This window comes from Chiloscyllium punctatum, chromosome 10 (genome assembly GCF_047496795.1).
Source record: "Chiloscyllium punctatum isolate Juve2018m chromosome 10, sChiPun1.3, whole genome shotgun sequence".
NCBI lineage: Eukaryota > Metazoa > Chordata > Chondrichthyes > Orectolobiformes > Hemiscylliidae > Chiloscyllium > Chiloscyllium punctatum.
In genome coordinates, this window is record NC_092748.1 from 115523896 (window position 1) to 115547750 (window position 23855).

A 23855-nucleotide genomic window follows, 5' to 3' on the forward strand; every position below is an offset into this window, starting at 1 on the left:
TCCTATTCATATACCCATCCAGATACATTTTAAAGGCTGTAATTATACCAAACTCCTTTTCTTCCTCTAGCAGCTCATTTCATACACATACCACCCTCTGCGGGAAAAAGTTGCCCCTTAGATCCCTTTACTATCTTTCCCCCCCTCACCCTAAACCTATGCCCTCTAGTTCTGGACTCTCTCCCACCCCAGGGACAAGACCTTGTCTATTTATCCTATCCATGCACCTCATGATTTTATAAACTTCAATAAAGGATGTTATTGAATATTCTTAAGACTGAGATAGACAGAATCTTTGGCAGGGCTTGCCGGGGTACTTGAGATTGTGGAATTTAAAATATAAACAAACCGGTTGTGATCTTTTTTGAATGGTGGAGCAGGATAGTCTACTTTGACTATTTCATGTGTCTCTGGAAAGGATAGTCACAAGGATTTGAGACTAGGGCTGGTGGCCATTGGCAGGGTTACTGAGAAACATCCAATTATGTAATGCTGCATTTCCCTACACCAACACCCAGCTTTGAGTCATTACAGAACAGAAGAAACCATGCCTGTGGGGAGGTGGTGTCGTGGGCATGTCACTGGGCTAGTAATCCAGCAGATGGTGACATTTGAATTCAATAGAAATCTGGAATGAGCTAGTCAGTGGTGACCTGGTAAGCACTTTTGATAATCTTATAAACCCATCTGGTTCACTAATGTCCTTTTAGGGAATGAAATCTGCCATCCTTACCTGGTCTGGCCTACATGTGATTCCCCAGAAATATGCTTGACTGTTTACTGCGCTCTTGCTAATTAGGGGTGGGCATTAGCCACAACGTCAATGTCCCGTGAGCAAATTTTTAAAAAACAATTCAGCCCATTGTATGTGTACCAGCTCTCTATGGTGCAGTCCACTCAGCCCCATTCACCTGTGCTATCCCTGCAGCCTCTGAAAATTTAATTTTCTCTCAAAATCATTAATTGTCTCCCACTCCACACCTTCACTTTGCTTCAAAACCTCAACAGAAACTGAAAAAATTTTCACTCTTATCCAATTGTTCACACGTGCATCCCCATATTATCTTAGATTATTTAACCAGGTACCAACAGACTTTATAAATACACTTGGAATTAGCTAATCTCAACCAGGCTGGTTCCAACTGGCCCAAGCATCTCTAGAATTAGTAGTAATCGGGCAAGGAGAGGCTTGGAAAAACTAGGGTTGTTTTCTCTGGAGTGGTGGAGACTGAGAGGAGACTTGATAGAAAATTGAGAGACATAGTTAGGATTGACAGTCGCAATCTTTTTTCCCCAGAGTTGAAATGTCTTAACACTAGGGGGAAAGCTCAAAGGAGGGCAAGTTTTTTTTTAAAAAAGAGAGGGTGGTCGGTGTCTGGAGAAAGTGAGGACTGCAGATGCTGGAGATCAGAGTCGAGAGTGGGGTGCTGGAGAAGCTCAACAGGTCAGGCAGCATCCGAGGAGCAGGATAATTGAGTTTTGGGCATAAGCCCTTCATCAGGGATGAGGCTTGTGGGTCGGGGTTGAGAAATAAGGGGGAGGGGGTGGGGTTTGGGGGAAGGTAGCTGGGAAAGCACTTGGTGGATGAAGGTGAGGGAGAAGGTGATAGGTCTGGAGGGTGGTGCCAAGTTGGAGGCTTGGGACTGGGGTGATGTAGGGGGAGGGAAAATGAGGAAACTGTTGAAATCCACATTTAACCCGTGTGGTTGCATGTCCCAAGGTGGAATATGAAACGTTGCTCCTCCAGGGGATTGGGGAGGGCGGTCTCCCAGCAACCCCCACCACCCAGTGTCTAAGCACTTCAACTCCCCCTTTGTCAAGGACATGTAGGTCCTGAGCCACCTCCACTGCCAAACCATTATCACCCAACGCTTGGAGGAGGAATACCTCATATTCTGCCTTGGGACCCTGAAACCACACGGGATAAATGTGGATTTCAACAGCTTCCTCACTTCCGCCTTCCGCCCCCCCCCCCCCCCCCCACATTATCCCAGTCCCAAGCCTCCACCACCCTCCAGACCTGTCCATCACTACTCCCTCTGACCTATCACCCTCTCCCTCACCTTCATCCACCTATTGCTTTCTGAGCTACCTTCCCCCAAATGTTAGCCCCGACCCACGAGCCTCATTCCTGATGAAGGGTTTATGCCCGAAATATCGATTCTCCTGCTTCTCAGACGCTGCCTGACCTCCTGTGCTTTTCCTGCACCACACTCACAACTTTGCTCAGTGTCTGGAACATGCTGCCAGAGATGGTGGTGAAGGGAGTTACGATTTGGGTGTTTAAGAGACTTTTAGATAAGTACATGAATATTTAAGAAACTGAGGAATATGGACCAAGAACAGGCAGAAGGGAATAGTTTAATTTGGTGTCATGTTTGGTACAGCATCATGGGCTAACAAGTCTGTTCCTGTGTGTACAGTTCTATGTTCTATACCGCAATGGAGACATTGACTAGATAATGTGTTTGTGATGCTTATTGATTGATGGATACTGTGACAACTTGCATGGTTTCCACAAAATAGCAGCCATTGGCTATTTCAAGTCCCTGTGAGAGGGCATAGTGTGGCTTGCTTTAACATTTCACCCAAGCTGTGAAGAGTGCAGTGCTCCCTCTTTACTGCCTCTTATCAGCATAGCACTCCTTCAGTACTGCTCCTCCAACACTCAGGCTGCCTCAGTGCAGCACTCCCTCAGCGCTGAGTGTGTCAGCCCTGGATTTTGTGCTCAAGTTTCAGGTTTGGGACCTATACCGACAATCTGTCTCTGAGGCAAGTGTGTAACCCTGGGATTACAATGAGCTGTCTCAAATCTCATTTCTCAGCTATATCGCTCCAGTTCTCAAGGAAGGCCAGCCAGCAGCTTGACAGAGTGGGAGGGAAAATGTAGCATGCCCTGTGTCTGTGGGTGAAGATCAGCATAGTGAGGTTTAACCTCCATTTCAGGGCTGCAGGTAAATTGCATCCTGGTGGAATTCAGTACCAACATTGAGTGGCGTTTGATGTGACCATCAATTCTTGCTCCTGATTATGACACAGAAAACACATTCCAGTTCATGGAATTTTTTTTTTCCCTCCTGCAGACATGGTACGGGAATTGACCCCAAGATCAATCAGTAAACTGGAATCCATCTGCTTCACCCGCATGGACCCACAGCACAAACTCTGGTAAAGCTCCAAGGATTTCTGTCATTTTCATCTTTCTCCTGCTATGCTGTTATTTGAGTTTGCTGTTGCTGAGGATATCAGACTGGTAAAGTTTTTTTTAAAAACCCTGTTTACAATGAGATCCATGAAATGTGAAGAGCTTGAATGTTCAGAGAATCTTACACTTCAGAAGGGGGCCATTCAGCCCATTGTGCCTCTACCATTCATAAGACCATAGGAGTAGAAATTAGGCCATTCAATCGTGGCTGATAGGTTTTCACTCCAATTTTCATGCTTCCTCTCCATAACCTTTGATCCCCTTAGCAATCAAGAGCTTATTTAACTCGGTTTTAAATATACTCAATGAATTGGCCTCTACAGCCTTCAGTGGCAATGAATTCCACAGATTCCCCACTCCCAGGCTGAAGAAGTTTCTCCTTATCTCCATTCTAAAAGGTCTTCCTTTTACTCTAAGTCTGTACCTTTGGGTCCTTATTTCTCCTGCCAATGGAAACATCTTCCCAATGTCCACACTCTCCAGGCCATTCGGTATTCTGTAAGTTTCAATCAGATTTCCCAGAGTCCTCAATAATTCCTCACATGTTATGCCTTTGAAAGAGCCCTCCAATTACTCCCTATACCCCTGCTCTTCCTTCAAAACCCCTCAAGTTTTTCTTCTTTTGAGTATTTATTTAATCCTTTTTGGGAGTTTGCATTGAATCTGTTTCCACCGCCATTTCAGGTAGTGCATTCCAGATCCAGCACAGGTTTTTATTTTTACTTGGTTTACACCAACTTAGCCGCCTTAACCAATTCCCTTGGTTATCAGTCCTCCTGCCAGGAGAGATAAAGTCAATAAGAAGATATCGAACCTCCCTCTCATGATTTTGAATGTCTGGATTCTCCCCTTGATGTTCTGAGTTGTAAATAGAGTATTCCTGGTTTCTCCAGTCTCTCTGCATCCACTGAAACATCTCATCAGTATAAATACGGTGGTTACAAGAACGGGTCAGGAGCTGGGAATTCAGCAAGTAACTCACCTCCTGACTCCCCAAAAGCCTGTTCACCATTTACAAGGGACAAGTCAGGAGTGTGGTGGAATGTTCCTGTCCTCTGACATGGCATGTAATCACAGTGGTTACAAGAACAAGTCCAATTGCATTTCTGGTCAATGTTAAGTTCCAGATTTTAATAGTGAGGGGTTTATTGGAGATGGTCATAACCCTGCACTTGTTGGTGTGAATGTTATTTGCCCCTTGTCAGTGCAAGCCTTGATATTGTCCAGTCTTGTTGCACTTGAGCATGTATCTGAGTATCTCCTTCAGTATCTGAGGAGTCGCGAATGGTGCTGAACATTACAATCATCAACGAGCACCCCAACTTCTGATCTTGATATTAGAGGGAAGGTCATTGATGAAGCAGCTGAAGATAGGTGGGGTAGGGCACTACCTTGAGGAACTCGTGTAGAGATGTCCTGGAGTTGAAGTGACTGACTTCCAACAACTGTATTGTTTCATTGTTCCTCTGAAATGCCTTGCGAAGTTTTACTGTTGAGGAGGGTTGGTTAGCTCAGTAGACTGGATGTCTGGCAGTGATGCAGAGTGACACCAACAGTGTAGATTTAATTCCCGCACCGGTTGAGGTTACTAAAAGGACTTCTCAACTTCTCCCCTCACCTGAGACCTGGTGAGTCTCTGGTGAAACCACCACCAATTGTCAATCTCTCTCCAACAAGTCAGGTAGGACTGTGGCCACTTTAGCTTTCTGGTGAAGGTACCATATACACACTTGTTTCATTTGCTGTTCTATTATAATCCTTATAATATAACCTTGTCTAATTCCTGGCACCTTTCTGTCCTACAGGCCTCTTATCTGTGAGCATCCAGCTGCTGACTCACCAGAGTATCAGTGTCCCAATTACCTGTATGTGCTGGCATTCCTTCTTGAAGGTAAACCACCGGTAGTGGGTGGGAGGTGGGGACAATTGTTTATGTAACTGATATCAGGAATGATCAATGTTTGCTACCGTTAAGCTCAGTTAACCCAATTGTGTAGGACACGGGCACATCAGGAGGCCGTTCAGCTCATTGTGAATGTTATGGGGAAAGGTAGGAGAGTAGACATGAGGGTCAGATCAGTCATGATCCTGTTGAATGGTGGAGCAGCTCAAGGGGCTGATTGGCCTACTCCTGTTACTATTTCTTATGGAGAAAGAGTTACCCGACATAGTTCCCCTCTCCAGCTCTTGGCCTGTAATCATGTGGTTTACAGCAATTCAAACCCCTATCTAAGTGTCTATTTCAACTGTTTTGAGGATTTCTACTTCTACTGTCATTTTAACCAATGAGTTTCCAACCCCCACCCCTCAACCAATCTTCAACCCAGAGCCCATTGTGTGAGTAAATTATTCAACTCGCCGCAAGTGCTCCCACCAAGTTACATCGTTCCATTCTCCCTAGTTATTTGCCCCCCCTGTTAAGGGAAATTGATCTTTCCAATCCATTCCCTGATGGCCCCTCCCTCATTGTTCGAGACACTGCAATCAAATCCTCTCTCAGCCTCCACTTGTTTTGTCAAATGTAGACCCCAATTCACTGATCAATCTTGATAGTTGAAGGTCTATCCTAGAAACGTAGGAAAAGGATTAGGCCACTCAGCCCCCTGGGTTCGTTCCTCTATTTAGTGAGATCAGGGGCCTAACTTCATATACCTGCCTTTGGCCCATATCCCTGAATATAGTTGCTGATCAGAAATCTATCTACGTCAAATTTAAAATTAACAACTGACCCAGGATCCACTGCTGTTTGTGGAAGAGAGTTCCAAATCCCTCCCTCCCCTGTGTGTGTGGAAGTGCTTCCTAACATCTCTCCCTGAATGGTCTGACCCTCATTCTCACACTATGCCCCTAGTTCTAGAATCCCAAACCAGCTGAAATAGTTTATCTTTATCACCTTTCTTTTCCTGTTAATAACTTGAAGCCTTCAATCAGATCACCCCTTAACCTTTTAAACTCGAGAGATTTAATTTGTATCATCTTTCCTCATAATATCTGAAGTCCAGGCAGGTAATGGCCTAGTGGTATTATCTCAAGATTATTAATCGAGAAACTCAGCTAATAAGTCATCATTATTCGATACGTGGGAAGCTTTTAAAAAGAGATTGATTAGCATTGAGAAGAGATATGTTTCTGTGAAAATGAGGGGCAGAAACGGTAAGCTTAGGGAACAATGGATGACAGTTGAAATTGAGAAACTAGCCAAGAGGGAAAAGGAATCATACATAAGGTCTAGGTGACTGAAAACAGATGAAACTTTGGTCCTACATTCCCGATATCCTTCCAATCTGTAACGAGGAATTAAGAGAGTTGAAACCTGAGCAAACAGGTTAAGGAAATTCCCAAAGCCTTTTATTCATATATAAGGAGCAAGAGGGCATCTAGGGAAAGGGTTAGCCCACTCAAGGACAAAGGAGGAAAGTTATGCATGGAGTCAAAGAAATTGGGTGAGGTTCTTAATGAGTACTTTGCATCAGTATTCACCGAGGAGAGGGACATGACTGATGTTGAGGCTGATGCTGCGTTTTTCCAGCAACACATTTTTCAGCTCTTATAGGAAACTGGCCATGGAGCCAGAATGTGGGAAACGTAGACTTTGCTGTTAGAATCAAGCCATTTCCTATCTTACAAGGACAGATTGAGTAGGTTGGGCCTGTACTCAACTGGAGTTTAGGGGAAAGGAGAGTGACCTCATTGAAATAGACAAGATTCTTCGGGTACTTGAAGAATAGATGTGGAAAGGTTGTTTTCCTCTTGTGGGAAATCCAGGATCAGAGGATGAAATCTCTGAATAAAAATAGTATTATTAAAGATGAGGAATTTCTTCCTCCAAGGATTGTGAACCAGTGGAATTCTTTACCACAGGAGGCTGTTGAGGTTGGGTCACAAATATATTCAAGGTTGAGTCAGATTTTTAATCGGAGAGAGTAGAGGGTTGTGGGGAAAAGGCAGAAAAATGGAGTTGAGGCTGATCAGATCAGCCAAGATTTCATTGAATGGAGGAGCAGACTCGATGGGCTGAATGGCCTAATTTTGCTCCGTTGTCTCAGATCTTAATTCTGCAACACCTCTGCAGAGAAAAAATGTGGAATTGTTTTCCACAAACAGCGGTAAACTAATTTTAATTTTAAGATTGGACATTGATAGATTTTTGTGGGTTATGGAGTTGAGGAACATATCAACCATGGTCTTCAAATGTGGAGCGGTCTCGAGTGGAGAATGGCCTCTCATTCCTATCCCTGATGTCCCTACCATCCTTTCTGAGTCAACATTAAAACAGTGGTTGTATTGGTTGAATTTTGTCTCTTTTCCCAACATGTTTATAGATGGTGATCTTTCTCCCGTGAGTGTGGTTGCTACCTCAACCACTATCTACTTATTGGTGGAGGACCATCAGTGGAGGAAGTTGATGGGCGAAATGGACAATCCTTTGCCTCAAGAGGTTCCAACGAAAGAAAGCCAAGCCATCAGTGATATCAGCTCAGTCAGCCTCTATCAATCTGCTCCACATGACATTCAACTCCGGTTCTACCACGAGGTACCACTTTCAGCTCCGGTTCTACCATTTTCCCCACCCCCATTGAACTGTCTGTTCCCCAGTTTTGGCCGTTCATCAGGACCAATGGGGAGCAGGCCTGTTCTTTGGTAATGGCAGTCCTGATTCTAAAGTTTTCCTATAGTGTTCATTTTATTCCCACTGCCATCATTCCAGAGAGCACCTTGTCTCTAGTTGGTGGGACTTGATGTACATCAGCATTGTTGTTGCCATTCTAACATTGGCACTGAGGAGATTTACCCTAGGTCTAACCCTGTCCCTGTCCCTGTCCTTGGAGTGTTTGATGGGGGACAGTGTAGAGGAACCTTTATTGCAGCTCCTTGCCAGACTCTATGCAAACCGTTCAAATCCATTTCAGAAGTATGTACTCTCTCTCCATATTATTGACTGTTTCTTGGGTTGGACAATATGATGGGACTTCACCTCAAGAAGGCAAAAGTGAGGACTGCAGATGCTGGAAACCAGAGTCCAGATCAGAGTGGTGCTGGAAAAGCACAGCAGGTCAGGCAGCATCCGAGGAGCGGGAAAATCGACTCTGTTCCTGATGAAGGGCTTTTGCCCGAAACGTCGGTTTTCCTGCTCCTCTGATGCTGCCTGACCTGCTGTGCTTTTCCAGCACCACTCTAATCTTTAACCTAAAGAAGCACTGTTCTACAACTGGCTGTGTTGATGGGGTTCCCCATACATGCCTCACATAGATGAACTTACGGGTACGGAGAGGTTTTGGTTTTAGGGTGATGGAGGGAATTGAGACAAAGAGGCATCTGTAAAAGGAATGTTTGGGAAGGGTTTGTGAGAGCTTTGTATCTTCAGTTGATGTGCTGACCTTGGTTTTGTACTCCTTTTAAAGCACACTGAAGCAACCTAGACTGTCCCTGGTTGACACTGCAACTGAAACAAAATCTGTAGTTCAATAAGAACTTATCAAACCCAAGCCAATATATCACTAACTGAAGTGATGATATTCACAGTCATAGAGGTGTACAGCACAGAAACAGACCCTTCGGTCCAACTCCTCCATGCTGACCAGATATCCCAACCCCAGTCCCTGGTGTGGCCACTGGCTTCGAAAAGCCTTGATCATGCTGATGCCCTCTGCTGTCTAATCTGAGACCATGAACGTCATTAGAGATATTGAAACTATCTGTCTTTCTCTTGATCACCGTCTGACCCTTCACTGTGTCCCCAGGTAAGCCGGACTGAAAGCATCTGGCATCTGCGGACCGAGTGTGTGGAGCTAGTGAAAGCTGTAGTGGACTGGGTCCAGGAGCCATGGAAGGAGATGTTCGGGGTACCACTGAATATCGCTGTTCACCAAACGCTGGACTAGACTGGGAGATGGGAATGTGTTAAACCCAAGGTGCTTGTGGTCAGAACGGATATGTGAGAGGGTGTGATTTTCATAAAATGACCAGAGGTTGATTCCTGCTGGTGGGAAGGGCTTGTATTTAGGCTTTACAAAGGGAATGTTGCAATCCCTGTGGATTAATGACTGTGATCATGAAGCCCTGCCTCACGTTGAGTATTTGCCTTGTCTCTCTCTTTGTCAGTCACCTTTTATACAAAAGTGTTCTTTTTATTTTAAGTTTTCAATTATGCTGATAGTGGGACAGGTCCCTGGCATCAGCCAATCTCACCAGGGGCTGCCCTGACCCTCAGTGCTAGCAAGAGGGTTTGTTCCCAGAGTGGCCAATGGCCAAGACTCTTGTTTCCTGCTTTTGTTTGAGGGGTTAGTTGGTGAGTGTAATTTAGTTGAAGTCTGTGTAGTGTTCAAATTCATGAACTGATTGGGGAGAAGGGAAGGAATTTGAGGTTTATTGACCTGTACTGAGTTGCAATTGGGGATTTTGTTTTGCACCTTAACCTCACTTACTTGGTTGTGGTAACAGTCTCATTAACCAATGAGCACCATGGGGTTGCTGCTCTGGTTTAAGAGGGGGCTGAGATGACCTCTCCTCACCATTTTATATACACTTGGTGGATCATTCTCCCCCCACTTCCTTTCAATAGTATGTTGGGAATCCCAATCGCACTGCCCCAGAGCTCCCATGTTATCCACCTTTAAACAGCCCCATAGATTCCCGTTGTATCCCAGAGCACATCTCCCCCTCAGAGAGCTCTTTGCTGTTACTCCGAGTTACACAGACTCCCTTCCAGTCCCAGGCCAGGCCTACCCAGGTGAATGTGGTGCCCACCTCCACTCGCCCACTGGGTGCAGTCAGATGGAGTCGTGTGGAGGATGGGATAGTCATTGGCGAAACCAGAAAACATTTGTTCTGATGTGATTTCCAATACTTAGTTTTGGCACCATCACCACTTCTGCCCTCCTCAGGGTAGCTAATCTGCTTCTCGCAGTCCTGTTTGTATCCAGTGTTGTATGAATCAGGTGTGGGTGCACCTTATAGATTACTTGGAAATTCCTTCAAGACAAACTAGTATCTGAGTTGAAGCTAAGCAGCAAATGACAGTCTAGGAGGCCAAGTCTTGTTTAACTACTAAACCCTGCTGATCCCTTTCTGTATAGAGGAAGTGCAGTTTATGGAGAGGTGGGGGTCGCAATCTCTGCAAGAGGCAGGATAATTCACACCTGTTCTCTGGACTCCAGGATGAAGGATGACTGGTCCTGGGTGCAGAGCATACCGTTGTCTGAAGTTTATCTACACGCCCACTCTCAGCACACCTCTGACAGGAAACATTGGGGTAATTCTAACCCCTCAACTGGATTCACATCTCCTCCAACTTGTTTCAGGCCCTGTGTCACCACAACTGCCTACAGATGCAATGTGAAGTGATACATATTCCTTGTCTAGTTTTCTCCCCCTGCTTTTTCTTCAGAGTGCTTCCCTGCTCTTTGGTCAGTGATCAGCTTCCTGGGTGGATTAGCTGTTGCACAGGACACTGCTGTGAGTGCCTCTTCTCCTGAATCCTGTGTATGATGTAGAGACGGAGGCACACCTTTCCTTAAGACCACTTGTATTGGTGGGACAGCTCTCTAGTTGCTGCCAGCTTTTTGCATTACATGACTCGTTCTTTTATTGGGTATTGCAGACTCCTCTGTTCTGTCCCTTAGTTTACCTTGCAGGTGATGAGGCTATTGCCAGTGAGCATGCTTGTGGTTCTGTGCCATTGATCATTGTGTTGTCTTCCAACCCTCACCCCCTCATACCACACGGTTGACCGCTTGCCATTGTACCAAAGGCTCGGACGTGTCTGTGCAGTTTAATGCGCTGACCCCTAGTTGGATGCCAGACAGGACAGAGGGACTGAAGACCCCTCATCTCACTCTGCACACAAGCACATACTCCCTGACCTCGTCAGAGAGCTTAATTAGATGATGATCACGGGCACTGACTGGTGATCACAAAGGGGCATCAGGTCCAACTGTTCTTTGAGTCACTGGCCAAGGTTGCCTGGAGGTACATGTACTGAACTGCTGGGGATAGTAGACAAGCACCTTTGGGACGATGCTACTTATTGCACCTATCCCATCAGATAAGGCCATATCTTCTTCACAGGAAGAATTTTAGACGACCCATTTTGTTTTTAATCTATTTGCATTGAAACTATGGAGTGGAAGTATGTACACTCATTACTGGGTGTGTGACACTGAGAATTTGTACAGTAGACCAAGCATGTCTGGACTCTTGCACTGAAGCCAGGAATGTATTTATCTTTAAAAGTGGATTTGCTATATGCACTGTGATTGTTTAAGTTGTCTATCCTGTATTTTTGATAACTGAGAATAAATTTCAATGTGAAGCTAATGCTCTGTGATCTCTCACTCCTGTCCCAACTCACTCCTTGCCTTGAATACAGTTGCAAGGGAAAATTTCAGTAAAACCTTCATTCTTTTTCTACGTTGTACACTGTAATGGTTCTTAAGGGGTTAAAGGTTGACTCCACTGTTTTATTGACCTCACGTCTGGGTGAAAATCAGAAAGGTTTCTACTCTAACTTTCAGAAGGAACAGCTATATCTGTACCAGCTCCCAAAGTCCTAACAATTATCCACACAGTTGCCCTTATTGCTATCATGCAATGAGCCTTGTCGAATACAGTGCCAAATCTGTAAATACTCTACAGTGATGTAGCTCTATTTCCTATCATTTATCACTAGATAGGCACAAGCAAAGTCAAAGGAGGATTGTTGGCAGTAAGCTGCCTCAAACAAACCCTTACCTAGTACCACTTACTGTGAGAGATGGCAAATACCACAAGGTTCCAAAGCAGTCATCAAAATAAACACATCTGTAATCTCCATGGAGACCATCACCATTTCCCCACTGGTCTCCATTAGATCCCATTCCACCAACACAATCCATTGTAAAACAATCCTCCACCTTTTCAAATATTGTTTGAGATTCCGTGGAAGGGTCCAATAACTAAACTAAATGCCAGTCTCACCCTGAGTCCTTTGTATCAGGCGTAGCTGTGTTTATAGGGTTCAGTCAGGGAGTCTGAGTTGATGTGGCCACATACCTTTTTATGTGTAGCCTAGAGTTATGATTGGTGTTAAAGGCTCCAATAGCAGGAGGTTGGCACTAGGTGATGCTCATTTGAAGAGCAGAATCATGTACAATGACATGAATGGCTTCCTTCTGCATTGGAACAATTGAGATTCTGTGATTAAACCCACTATCACTAAGGCTAAAGGCAACAGACACATTGGAACACCACCACCTGCAAGCCTATTGTGACTTTACCTAAGAAGATGTTCCAGGTAAGTAGTCCTTGATAGTTGAGCAAACCAGAGGATTAGATTTATAATTCCAGATGAGGTTTGGAATATTAAAATTCAGTTTAAAAGCAACAGCAAGCTGTATCAGAAGTCACTGAGATGCTGTTGCGTTGTTCTAGAAAAATATCTGGTTCATTAATGTCCCTTTTGTGAACAGGAATCTGCTGTTCCTACTCTGTGAGAGACGCCAGGTCAACAGCAATTGGGTGCTTTGTAACTGCTCCCTGGAATTATCCAGCTAAGCTTTATATAATCATCTCCTCACTACCTGAACAAGCAGTGGACCAATGGTGCTTATATTTTGCAAATCATTTCTTTTTAAGGAAAAACAAAAGACTCACTTTCACACCGTCGCGAGGTGTGACTGCAGTGTAATCCAAACAAAGTTGCAGTCTGAGCCACCTCAGGCAAAAGTGGGGTGGTGGCCCACAGTTTCCACCGAGGAGAAGGAGATTCTGAAGGATGCGAGTGATGTCTGGGGAGAGAATTCCAGAGTTTCGGGTGGAGTGTTTAAAATTGAGGCTGGCATTAGAGGAGCATAGAGAACTTTGGAGGATTGGAGATGGGGAGGAGTGAGGTGTGAAAGGATTTGAAGATATATATAGTTCCAGTTGAATGAACTTTAGCTCCTTTTTGTTTTATCTCATTTCCCATGAAAGACTAATCTTGTTTGATCAGTGAGTATTTCGGGAGGTGGAAAAAGAAGGTGCAAAGATTCTTCTGAGGAGCAGAGAGTAGTGTGGGCTGGGAGGGGGCAGTGGAAAGAGATCTCTGCCTGATGCTGCAAGACCACCTGGACATCAGCAGAGACAAAGCAAGATATTTATGAGGGTTACAGTCTATTAAACCTCCGGTCATCAAGCAAACAGGATGTTCCTCACTTGCAAACTGTGACATTCTTAACTCCATCGTTTAATTATCCAGGAAGCAGCCATCCTGATTTGTATCTTCAAAGTAAAATTAACAGTTTAGCAGGGGAAAGGTGAGAGAAATTACAGATTCTTCAGCTGCCAGTTCATAATACATTGTCCTCTCCTCCTCCCCCTAGGCAGCTTTCTGTTGGTTTAAGGCCATATTCAGCATCTCCCTGTTTGTGCATTTTCTCACCTTCCTCAAGTTTGCCTGATGGAGCTCAAATGCTGAACTTACCTGTCGTCTCACCTCGGGAGGTTTGACTGTGTTAAAGTGACCATGGGAAAGCAAGCTGATGCCCTAAAGGTGGCAGCCTTCAGCTTTTCCAAAAGTAAGACATTGGCACTGCTAGTCCACTATTTATGCTGACCATAAAGTATTAAGTTTTACAACGTAGAGCAGTAGCAGTTGGAGATATGATACAGGTGGGTGCCTCTGTATTCTCAAGAGACACTTCAGGATTGTATGTTGCCTCCCTGGTGCCAGGGTTGTGGATGTCTCCGAGTGGCTTCAGGGCATCCTGAAACCAGAGGGTAAACAGACAGAAGTGATCGTCCTTATTGGCACAAATGGAGTCCTAGAGTAATACAGCATTGGCCCTTTGGCCCAAACTAGTCCATGATGCCCACTCAGTTAAGTTCCAAATGCTTGCATTTGATCCATAAACCTTTCCTATCCATGTAACCATCCAAAAACTTTTTAAATTATGCTATAGTACCTGTCTCAACCAATTCTCCAGCAGCCTATTCCATATACTCACCACTCTGTGTGAAGAAGTTATCCCTAGGTCCTCCTTAAATCTTTCTCCTCTCACCTTAAACCTGTGCCCTCGAGTTTTCAATTCCCTATCTCTTGGGAAAAGACTACATTCATCCTATCAATGCCCCTCATAATTTTATACACCTCAATAAGGTCCCCCCTCATTCTCCTATGATCCAAGGAATAGAGTCCTGTCCTGGCCAACCTCTCCCTATGACTCGGGCCTACAAGTCCTGGCAACATCCTTGTAAATCTTCTCCATATACTTTCCAGTTTAACTATGTCTTTCCTATAACAGGGTCACCAAAACTGTACACAATACCCCCCAGTGCAGCCTCATCAATTACTTATACAACTGTAACATAAGGTCTTAACTCCTATACTCAATGCCACGACCAGTGAAGGCCAGCATGCTAAATGCTTTCATCACCCTGTTTACCTGCGCCAGTGCTTTCAAGGGACAATGTTCTTATGCTCCTAGGTCACTCTGTTCCACAACACTCCTCAGGACCTTCCCATTTTCTGTATAAGTCCTACACTGAGAGTATTGAGTACTGGAGTTGGGAGGTCATGTTGCAGCTGTACGGGACATTGGTTAGGCCACTGTTGGAATATTGTGTGCAATTCTGGTCTCCTTCCTATCGGAAAGATGTTGTGAAACTTGAAAGGGTTCAGAAAATATTTACAAGGATGTTGCCAGGGTTGGAGGATTTAAGCTATAGGGAGATGCTGAACAGGTTGGGGCTGGTTTCCCTGGAGTGTCGGAGGCTGAGGGGTGACCTTGTAGAGGTTTACAAAATTATATGGGGCTTGGATAGGGTAAATAGACAAAGTCTTTTCCTTCGGGTGGGGGGGGATCCAGAACTAGAGGGTATAGGTTTAGGGTGAGAGGGGAAAGATATAAAAGGGACCTAAGGGGCAACCTTTTCACACAGAGGGTGGTATGTGTATGGAATGAGCTGCCAGAGGAAGTGGTGGAGGCTGGTACAATTGCAACATTTAAGAGGCATTTGGATGGGTATATGAATAGGAAGGGTTTGGAGGGATATGGGCCGGGTGCTGGCAGGTGGGACTAGATTGGGTTGGGATATAGAACATAGAACATAGAACATTACAGCGCAGTACAGGCCCTTCAGCCCTCGATGTTGCGCCGATCAAAGCCCACCTAACCTACACTAACCCACTATCCTCCATATACCTATCCAATGCCCGCTTAAATACCCATAAAGAGGGAGAGTCTACTACTGCTACTGGCAGGGCATTCCATGAACTTACAACTCGCTGAGTGAAGAACCTACCCCTAACATCAGTCCTATATCTACCCCCCCTTAATTTAAAGCTATGCCCCCTTGTAATCGCTGACTCCATACGTGGAAAAAGGTTCTCACTGTCAACCCTATCTAACCCCCTAATCATCTTGTACACCTCTATCAAGTCACCCCTAAACCTTCTTTTCTCCAATGAAAACAACTCCAAGTGCCTCAGCCTTTCCTCATAGGATCTTCCTACCATACCAGGCAACATCCTGGTAAACTTCCTCTGTACCCGTTCCAGTGCCTCCACATTCTTCCTATAGTATGGCGACCAAAACTGCACACAATATTCCAGATGCGGCCGCACCAGAATCTTATACAACTGCAGCATGACCTCAGGACTCCGGAACTCAATTCCTCTACCAATAAAAGCCAGTACGCCATATGCCTTCTTCACTGCACTATTTACCTGGGTGGCAACTTTCAGAGATCTGTGTACATGGACACCAAGATCCCTCTGCTCTTCCACACTACCAAGTATCCGACCATTAGCCCAGTACCCCATCTTTTTATTACTCTTACCAAAGTGAATCACCTCACACTTAGCTACATTGAACTCCATTTGCCACCTTTCTGCCCAACTCTGCAGCTTCTCTATATCCCGCTGTAACCTGCCACATCCTTCCTCACTGTCTACAACTCCTCCGACTTTCGTATCATCCGCAAACTTGCTCACCCAACCTTCTAACCCTTCCTCCAGGTCATTTATAAAAATGACAAACAGCAATGGTCCCAAAACAGATCCTTGTGGAACACCGCTAGTGACGGCACTCCAAGATGAACCTTTGCCATCAACTACTACCCTCTGTCTTCTTCCAGCCAGCCAATTCCTAATCCAAACCTCCAACTCACCCTCAATGCCATATCTCTGTATTTTCTGCAGTAGCCTACCATGGGGGACCTTATCAAACGCCTTACTAAAATCCATATATACCACATCTACCGCTTTCCCCTCATCTACCTCCTTCGTCACCTTCTCAAAGAATTCAATGAGGTTTGTGAGGCACGACCTGCCCTTCACAAAACCATGCTGACTATCCTTGATCACATCATTCTTATCCAGATGTGCATAAATCCTATCCCTTACAATTCTCTCTAAGACTTTGCCCATAACAGAAGTGAGACTCACTGGCCTATAGTTACTAGGATTATCCCTACTCCCCTTCTTGAACAAGGGAACCACGTTTGCTAGCCTCCAGTCCTCTGGCACTACTCCTGTAGACAAAGAGGACACAAAAATCAAGGCCAATGGCTCTGCAATCTCCTCCCTTGCTTCCCAGAGAATCCTAGGATAAATGCCATCAGGCTTAGGGGACTTATCTATTTTCACCCTTGCCAGAATTTCCAACACCTCTACATATCTCAAAGCCATCCATTCTACTTATTCGTGCCTCAGTATTCATATCGACAACAATGTCCTGTTCCTGAGTGAATACTGACGAAAAGTATTCATTCAGTGCCTCCCCAATCTCTTCAGCCTCCACACGCAACTTCCCATTACTATCCTTGATTGGACCTATTCCTACCCTAGTCATTCTTTTATTCCTGACATACCTATAGAAAGCCTTAGGGTTTTCCCTAATCCTACCAACTAAGGACCTTTCATGTCCCCTCCTTGCTGCTCTTAGCTCTCTCTTCAGGTCCTTCCGGGCTACCTTATAACTCTCAATCGCCCCTATTGAACCTTCACGCCTCATCTTTACAAAGGCCGCCCTCTTCCATTTAACAAGGGATTCCAATTCCTTATTAAACCACGGCTCCCTCACACGACCCTTTCCTCCCTGCCTGATAAGTACGTACTTATCAAGGACACTCAATAGTTGCTCCTTGAACAAGTTCCACATATCAATTACGCTCTTGCCTTGGAATCTACTTTTCCAATCCACACATCCTAAGTCATGCCTCAACGCATCATAATTTCCCTGCCCCCAGCTATAACTCTTGCCCTATAGTACACACTTATCCCTCTCCATCACTAGAGTAAAAATCACCGAATTGTGGTCACTGTCCCCAAAGTGCTCACCTACCTCTAGTTCTAATACCTGGCCTGGTTCGTTACCCAGAACCAAATCCAGTATGGCCTCACCTCTTGTTGGCTTATCTACATATTGTGTCAGGAAACTCTCCTGCACACATTGCACAAACACTAACCCATCTAACGAACTTGAGCTATAGCTTTCCCAATCAATATCAGGAAAGTTAAAGTCTCCCATAACAATCACCCTATTACTGTCACTCTTCTCCTGAATCATCTTCGCAATCCTTTCTTCAACGATTCTAGGACTATTAGGAGTCCTGTAAAAGACTCCTAACAGGGTGACCTCACCTCTCCTATTCCTAACCTCAACCCAAACTACCTCAGATGGCAAATCTTCGTCCATCTTCCTTTCCACCGCTGTAATACTATCTTTGACAAGCAAAGCCACACACCCCCCTCTTTTACCCCCACCTCTGACCCTACTAAAACATTTAAACCCTGGAACCTGCAACAGCCAATCCTGTCCCTGATCTAGCCATGTCTCCGTAATAGCCACAACATCGAAGTCCCAGGTACCAACCCATGCTGCAAGTTCACCTACCTTATTTCGTATACTTCTGGCATTAAAGTATACACACTTCAAGCCACTCTTCTGTTTACAGGCACCCTCCTTTAAGATTGATGCCATATTCCTGACCTCCCTACACTCCAGGTCCTGCACCCTAAAGCTACAGTCTGGGTTCCCATGTCCCTGCAGAGTTAGTTTAAACCCCCCCCCCCCCCCCCCCCCCCCAAGAGCACTAGCAAACCTCCCCCCAAGGATACTGGTGCCCCTCAGGTTCAGGTGCAGACCATCCTGTTTATAGAGGTCCCACCTTCCCCAGAAAGAACCCCAGTTATCCAAGTACCGAAATCCCTCCCTCCTGCACCATCCCTGTAGCCACGTATTTAACAGTTCTCTCTCCCTATTCCTCGACTCTCTATCACGTGGCACGGGTAACAAACCAGAGACAACAACTCTGTTCGTTCTAACTCTGAGCTTCCAACCTAGCTCCCTAAAAGCCTGTCTAACATCCTCAGCACTCCTCCTACCTATGTCATTGGTGCCAATATGGACCACGACTTCAGGTTGCTCCCCCTCCCCCTTAAGGACCCGGAAAACATATCTGGTCAGCATAGACAGGTTGGACCGAAAGATCTGTTTCCGTGCTGTACGTCTCTATGACTCTACCATCGGGGAGGAGGTACAGAAGCCTGAACACACACCAGCCGGTTTCGAAATAATTTCTACCCTACTGTTGTTAGAATACTGAATGGACTCTCAAACTCTTCGCATTCGCCTGTACCTGTACCTTTTTTTTGCTTTTGCCGCTGTTTACCTATTAGTTTCTTCATCTATGCTACTTAACTCTGTGATCTGTCTGCATTGCTCGCAAGACAAAACTTTTCACTGTGCCTCGATACACGTGACAATAAATTTAATTCCATTAAATTCGATTCAATCCTCGGCTCACTTCCCTATCTGATCAAGATCCCTCTGTAATGTTTGATCACCTTCACTATCAACAATACCTACTAATTTTGTATCAACACAAATTTACCAATAATGCCTTGTACATTCACATTCAGATCATTTATGTAAATAATAAATAACAATGGTCTCAGCACCAACCCTTGTGACACACCACTAGTCACTGGCCTCCGGTCCGAGAAATAACTTTCAACCATCACCCTCTGCTTCCTACCATGGAGCCAATTTTGAATCCAATTAGCTAGTTCTCACCGGATCCCATGTGACCAAACCTTCATGATTAGCCTGCTTTGCGGGACCTTGTCAAAGGCCTTACTAAAGTCCATGCTGACAACATCCATTGCCCTACCCTCATCTATCCTCTTGGCTACCTCTTTTAAAACAAAAACTCTAAAAGATTTGCCAGACATGACTTCCCATACACAGCCATGCTGACTATCCTAATCAGACCTTGACTATCTAAATGTTGGTTGACCCTGTCCCTGTCCAACAACTTGGCTACCACTGATGTTAGGCTCACTGGCCTGTAGTTCCCTGGCTTGTCTTTGCTACCTTCTTAAACAATGGAACAATATTAACCACTCTCCAGTCTTCCACATTGTCTGAGGCTGGCACTTAATAAGGCCCAGGGGATTTATCCTTAAATGCACCTTAAGACTGCACAACCTCTCTGGTAATATGTAATGGATCAAAAACATTCCCACTTGTTTCCTTTATTTCCTTAGTATCCATGATTCTCTCCTTAGTAAACACTGAGGGGAAATATTCATTAAAAATCTCCCCCATCTCCTGTGGCTCCACACACAGACAGCCATGTTCGTCTTTAATGGGACTTATTCTCCCCATGGCCACCCTTTTCATATTAGCTATAGCTGAGTGACAAGGTTCTACAATGATAATTCAGGGAGCTGAGGAATAAACTAAGAAGGAGGACCACGAGGGCAGTAATCTCAGGATTACTCCCGATGCCATGTGCTACTGAGGCTAGGTACAGAGACAGAGTACAATTGAACATGTGGCTAAACAGCTGGTGCAGGGGGGAGCACTTCAGATGTATGGGTCTTTGGATGTCTTCCAGAGAAGGTGGTACTTGTACAAGAAGGACAGGTTGCACTTAAACCAGAGGAGCACCAATATCCCAGAGAGGTTTAATAGTGGCACTTGGGAGGATTCAGAACATAGAACATTACAGCCCAGTACAGGCCTTTCAGCCCTCAATGTTGCACCGACCTGCGAAACCAATCTGAAGCCCATCTATCCTACACTATTCAATTATCATCCATATGTTTATGCAATGACTATTTAAATATCCTTAATGTTGGTGAGTCTACTACTGATGTGGGCAGTGTGTTCCATGTCCTTACTGCTCTCTGAGTAAAGAACCTAACTCTGACATCGGTCCTATATCTATCACCCCTCAATTTAAAGCACACTCTGTGTGAAAAAACTATCTCCCCTCATGCTAGCCATCCCCATCCGAGGAAAAAGGCTCTCACTCTCAGCCCTATCTAATCCTTTGATCATCTTGTATGTCTATTAAGTCACCTGTTAACCTCCTTCTCTCTAACAAAAGCAGCCTCAAGTCCCTCAGCCTTTCCCATAAGATCTTCCCTCCATTCCAGGCAGCATCCTAGTAAATCTTCTCTGAACTCTTTCCAAAGCTCCCACATCCTTCCTATAACGCAGTGACCAGAACTGTATGCAATAATCTGAGTGCAGCCGTAACAGAATTTTGTACAGCTGCAACATGATCTCGTGGCATTGAAACTCAATCCCTCTCCCAATAAAAGCCAACGCATCTTCTTAATAACCCTGTCAACCTGGGTGGCAACTTTCAGGGATCAATGCACATGGACACCGAGATCTCTCTGCCAATCTACGCTACCAAGAATCTTACCATTAGCCCAGTACTCTGTACTCCTGTTGCTCCTTCCAAAGTGAATCACCTCCCACTTGTCCGCATTAAACTCCATTTGCCACCTCTCAGCCCAGCTCTGCAGCTTATCTATGTCCCTCTGTAACCTGCAACAGCCTTCGTCACCGCAACTCCACCGACCTTAGTGTCATCCACAAATTTACTAACCCACCCTTCTATGCCCTCATCCAAGTCATTTATAAAAATGACAAACAGGAGGAGGCTGGGGGAAAAACAATATGGGTACTCTAGATGGTGCTCCCAGGGATGGAAACCTCAGTGGAGGTGTGATGAATGAGTAGAATAAAGTAGTGAGATATTATACAGTTTATGTTAATATTTATTTAATATGTCTGTAGTTTATTTTAAGTAGATATGTTTGTTCTGGTAGAAAGTGAGGACTGCAGATGCTGGAGATCAGAGCTGAAAAATGTGTTGCTGGAAAAGTGCAGCAGGTCAGGCAGCATCCAAGGAGCAGGAGAATCGACGTTTTGGACATAAGATTCCTAAAGAAGGGCTTATGCCCGAAACGTCGATTCTCCTGCTCCTGGGATGCTGCCTGACCTGCTGCGCTTTTCCAGTAACTCATGTTTGTTCTGGTAGAATAGTAGCTTGTTCATTAACAATAGTACTGCATTATGGCTTTGTTTACTGCCCTTTTTTTTTCTGTTTTGATTGTTTTTTTTGTATGTAATGTTTTGTAAAAGATTTAAAGAGTTTTTCAATAAAAATGTTTATTAAAAAAAATGACAAACAGCAGTGGTCCCAAAACCAATCCACCACTAGTAACTAAACTCCAGGATGAATATTTCCCATCAACCACCACCCTCCGTCTTCTTTCAGCAAGTCAATTTCTCATCCAAACTGTTAAATCACCCTCAATCTCAGACCTCTGTACAGATACAGAGTACAATTGAACGTGGTCCAGCGGGGAAGGCTTCAGATGTATGGGTCTTTGAATGTCTTCCAGAGAAGATTGTACTTGTACAAGAAGGAGAGGTTGCACCTAAACTGGAGGAGCACCAATATCCCAGAGAGATTTAATAGTGGCACTTGGGAGGGTTCAGAACATAGAACATTACAGCACACCATGGGAACTTTACCAAATGCCTTACTGACATCCGTACACACCACATCAAACGCTTTACCCTCATCCACCTGTTTGGTCATCATCTCAAAGAACTCAATAAAGTTTGTGAGGCACGACCTACCCTTCACAAAACCGTGTTGACTATCCCAAAATCAATTTATTCCTCCCTAGATGATAATAATCCTATCTCTTATAACCTTTTCCGATACTTTACCCACAACTGAAGTAAAGCTCACTGGTCTACAATTACCAGGACAGTCCTACTCCCCTTCTTGAACAAGGGGACAACATTTGTTATCCTCCAGTCTTCTGGCAGTATTCCTGTAGACAATCATGACATAAAGATCAAAGCCAAAGACTCTGCAATCTCTTCCTTAGCTTCCTAGGGTAAATCCCATCTGGCCCAGGGGACTTATCTATTTTTGTACTTTCCGGAATTGCTAACACCCCCTCCTTATGAACCTCAATCCTTTCTAATTTAGTAGCCTGTATCTCAATATTCCCAACAACATTGTCTTTTTCCAGTGCGAATACTGAGGAAAAATATTCATTTAGTGTTTTCCCTATCTCTTTGGACTCCACGCACAACTTCCCACTTCTGTCCGTGATTGGCCCTAATCTTTATCGAGTCATTCTTTTATTCCTGATATATCTCTAGAAAGCTTTGGGGTTTTCCTTGATCCTATTCGCTAATGACTTCTCATGTCCCCTCCTGGCTCACTTAACTCTCTCTTTAGGTCTCAGCATCTTCTCCAACAATTTCCCCACCATTGACATCAGACTTACCAGCCTATAGTTATTTAAATTATCTGTTTCCCTTCTGAAATAAAGGAACAAAATTGGCCGTTCTCCAGCGCTCTGGAATCTCACCTGAGGTCCAAGAGGATGCAAAGATATCTGTAAAGGCCCCAGCTATTTCCTCCCTTGCCTCTTAGTATCCTGGGGTAGATCCCATCTGGCCAGGGAGACTGGTGTACCTTAATATATAGGGTGTAGGTTTGCTAACTGAGCTGTAGGTTTGATATCCAGACGTTTCATTACCTGGCCAGGTGACATCATCAGTGGCGACCTGCAAGTGAAGCGAAGCTGTTGTCTCCTGTTTTCTATTTATCTATAAATAGAAAGCAGGAGACAACAGCTTTGCTTCATTTGGAGGTCGCCACTGATGATGTTACCTGGCCAGGTAATGAAATGTCTGGATATCAAACCTACAGCTCAGTGAGCAAACCTACACCCTAAACCTCAACCTGAGCTACAAACTTTCACAAACCTTGCAAAAACCTTAATATATTTCAAAACACCCTAATGTATTTCAGCACGAGGTTAGAGACAAAGTAAAGCTCCCTCTACACTGCCCCCATCAAACACTCGCAGAGCAGGGACAGCACTGGATTAGATGCTGAGTAAAGCTCCCTTTACACCATCCCCATCAAACACAGTGCAGGGTTGGATTGAACTTTACTCTGTATCTAACCCATTCTGTACCTGTACTCTGAACCTTTGAGCTGTTCATATCAGAGCAAGTGTCTTGAGAATATTTCCTTGACCCTGCCTGTCCTCTCTGGCTGGCCCCATCAATCGTGGCAAAGAGGTGATTGAGAGTTTCTCCTCTTCTATATACTGGCTGTTTGATGTGATGTTCTTCAGTGTTTGGAGAGTTAATGCCTGGATGTAACTGTGTAATTGAAGTGGGAGGGGAGGGTGGAATGTTGCCTGTGTAACACTGGTCCATGCTCAGAGGCTGGGACAGGACTGTACATGAGCAGCAGATGTTCTTGAAGTTTTGTTTGCATTTTTAAGCTGTTCATTTCCAAATGAACCCTGAAGCTAAATAGTGCCATTTTTAATGGGGTGCAGGGACAG

At 44.7% G+C, this 23855-nt stretch overlaps 1 protein-coding gene across 4 annotated transcripts in view; it reads left to right on the forward strand.

Moving 5' to 3' along the window:
* The window catches only part of stk11ip (serine/threonine kinase 11 interacting protein), a 109082-nt gene extending 97561 nt beyond the window's left edge, over positions 1–11521 (forward strand). For 3 of the 4 annotated variants that reach the window (XM_072579997.1, XM_072579999.1, XM_072580000.1), the window contains exons 23-26: positions 3084–3168; positions 5011–5096; positions 7528–7739; positions 8947–11521. In XM_072579997.1, coding sequence (XP_072436098.1) covers positions 3084–3168; positions 5011–5096; positions 7528–7739; positions 8947–9087 — 524 coding nt within the window. In that variant the 3' untranslated portion in view covers positions 9088–11521. Of the gene's footprint in view, positions 1–3083; positions 3169–5010; positions 5097–7527; positions 7740–8946 lie in introns of those variants that run through there. The other variant, XR_011961726.1, reaches the window with a different exon arrangement.
* Positions 11522–23855: the final 12334 nt, after the last annotated feature.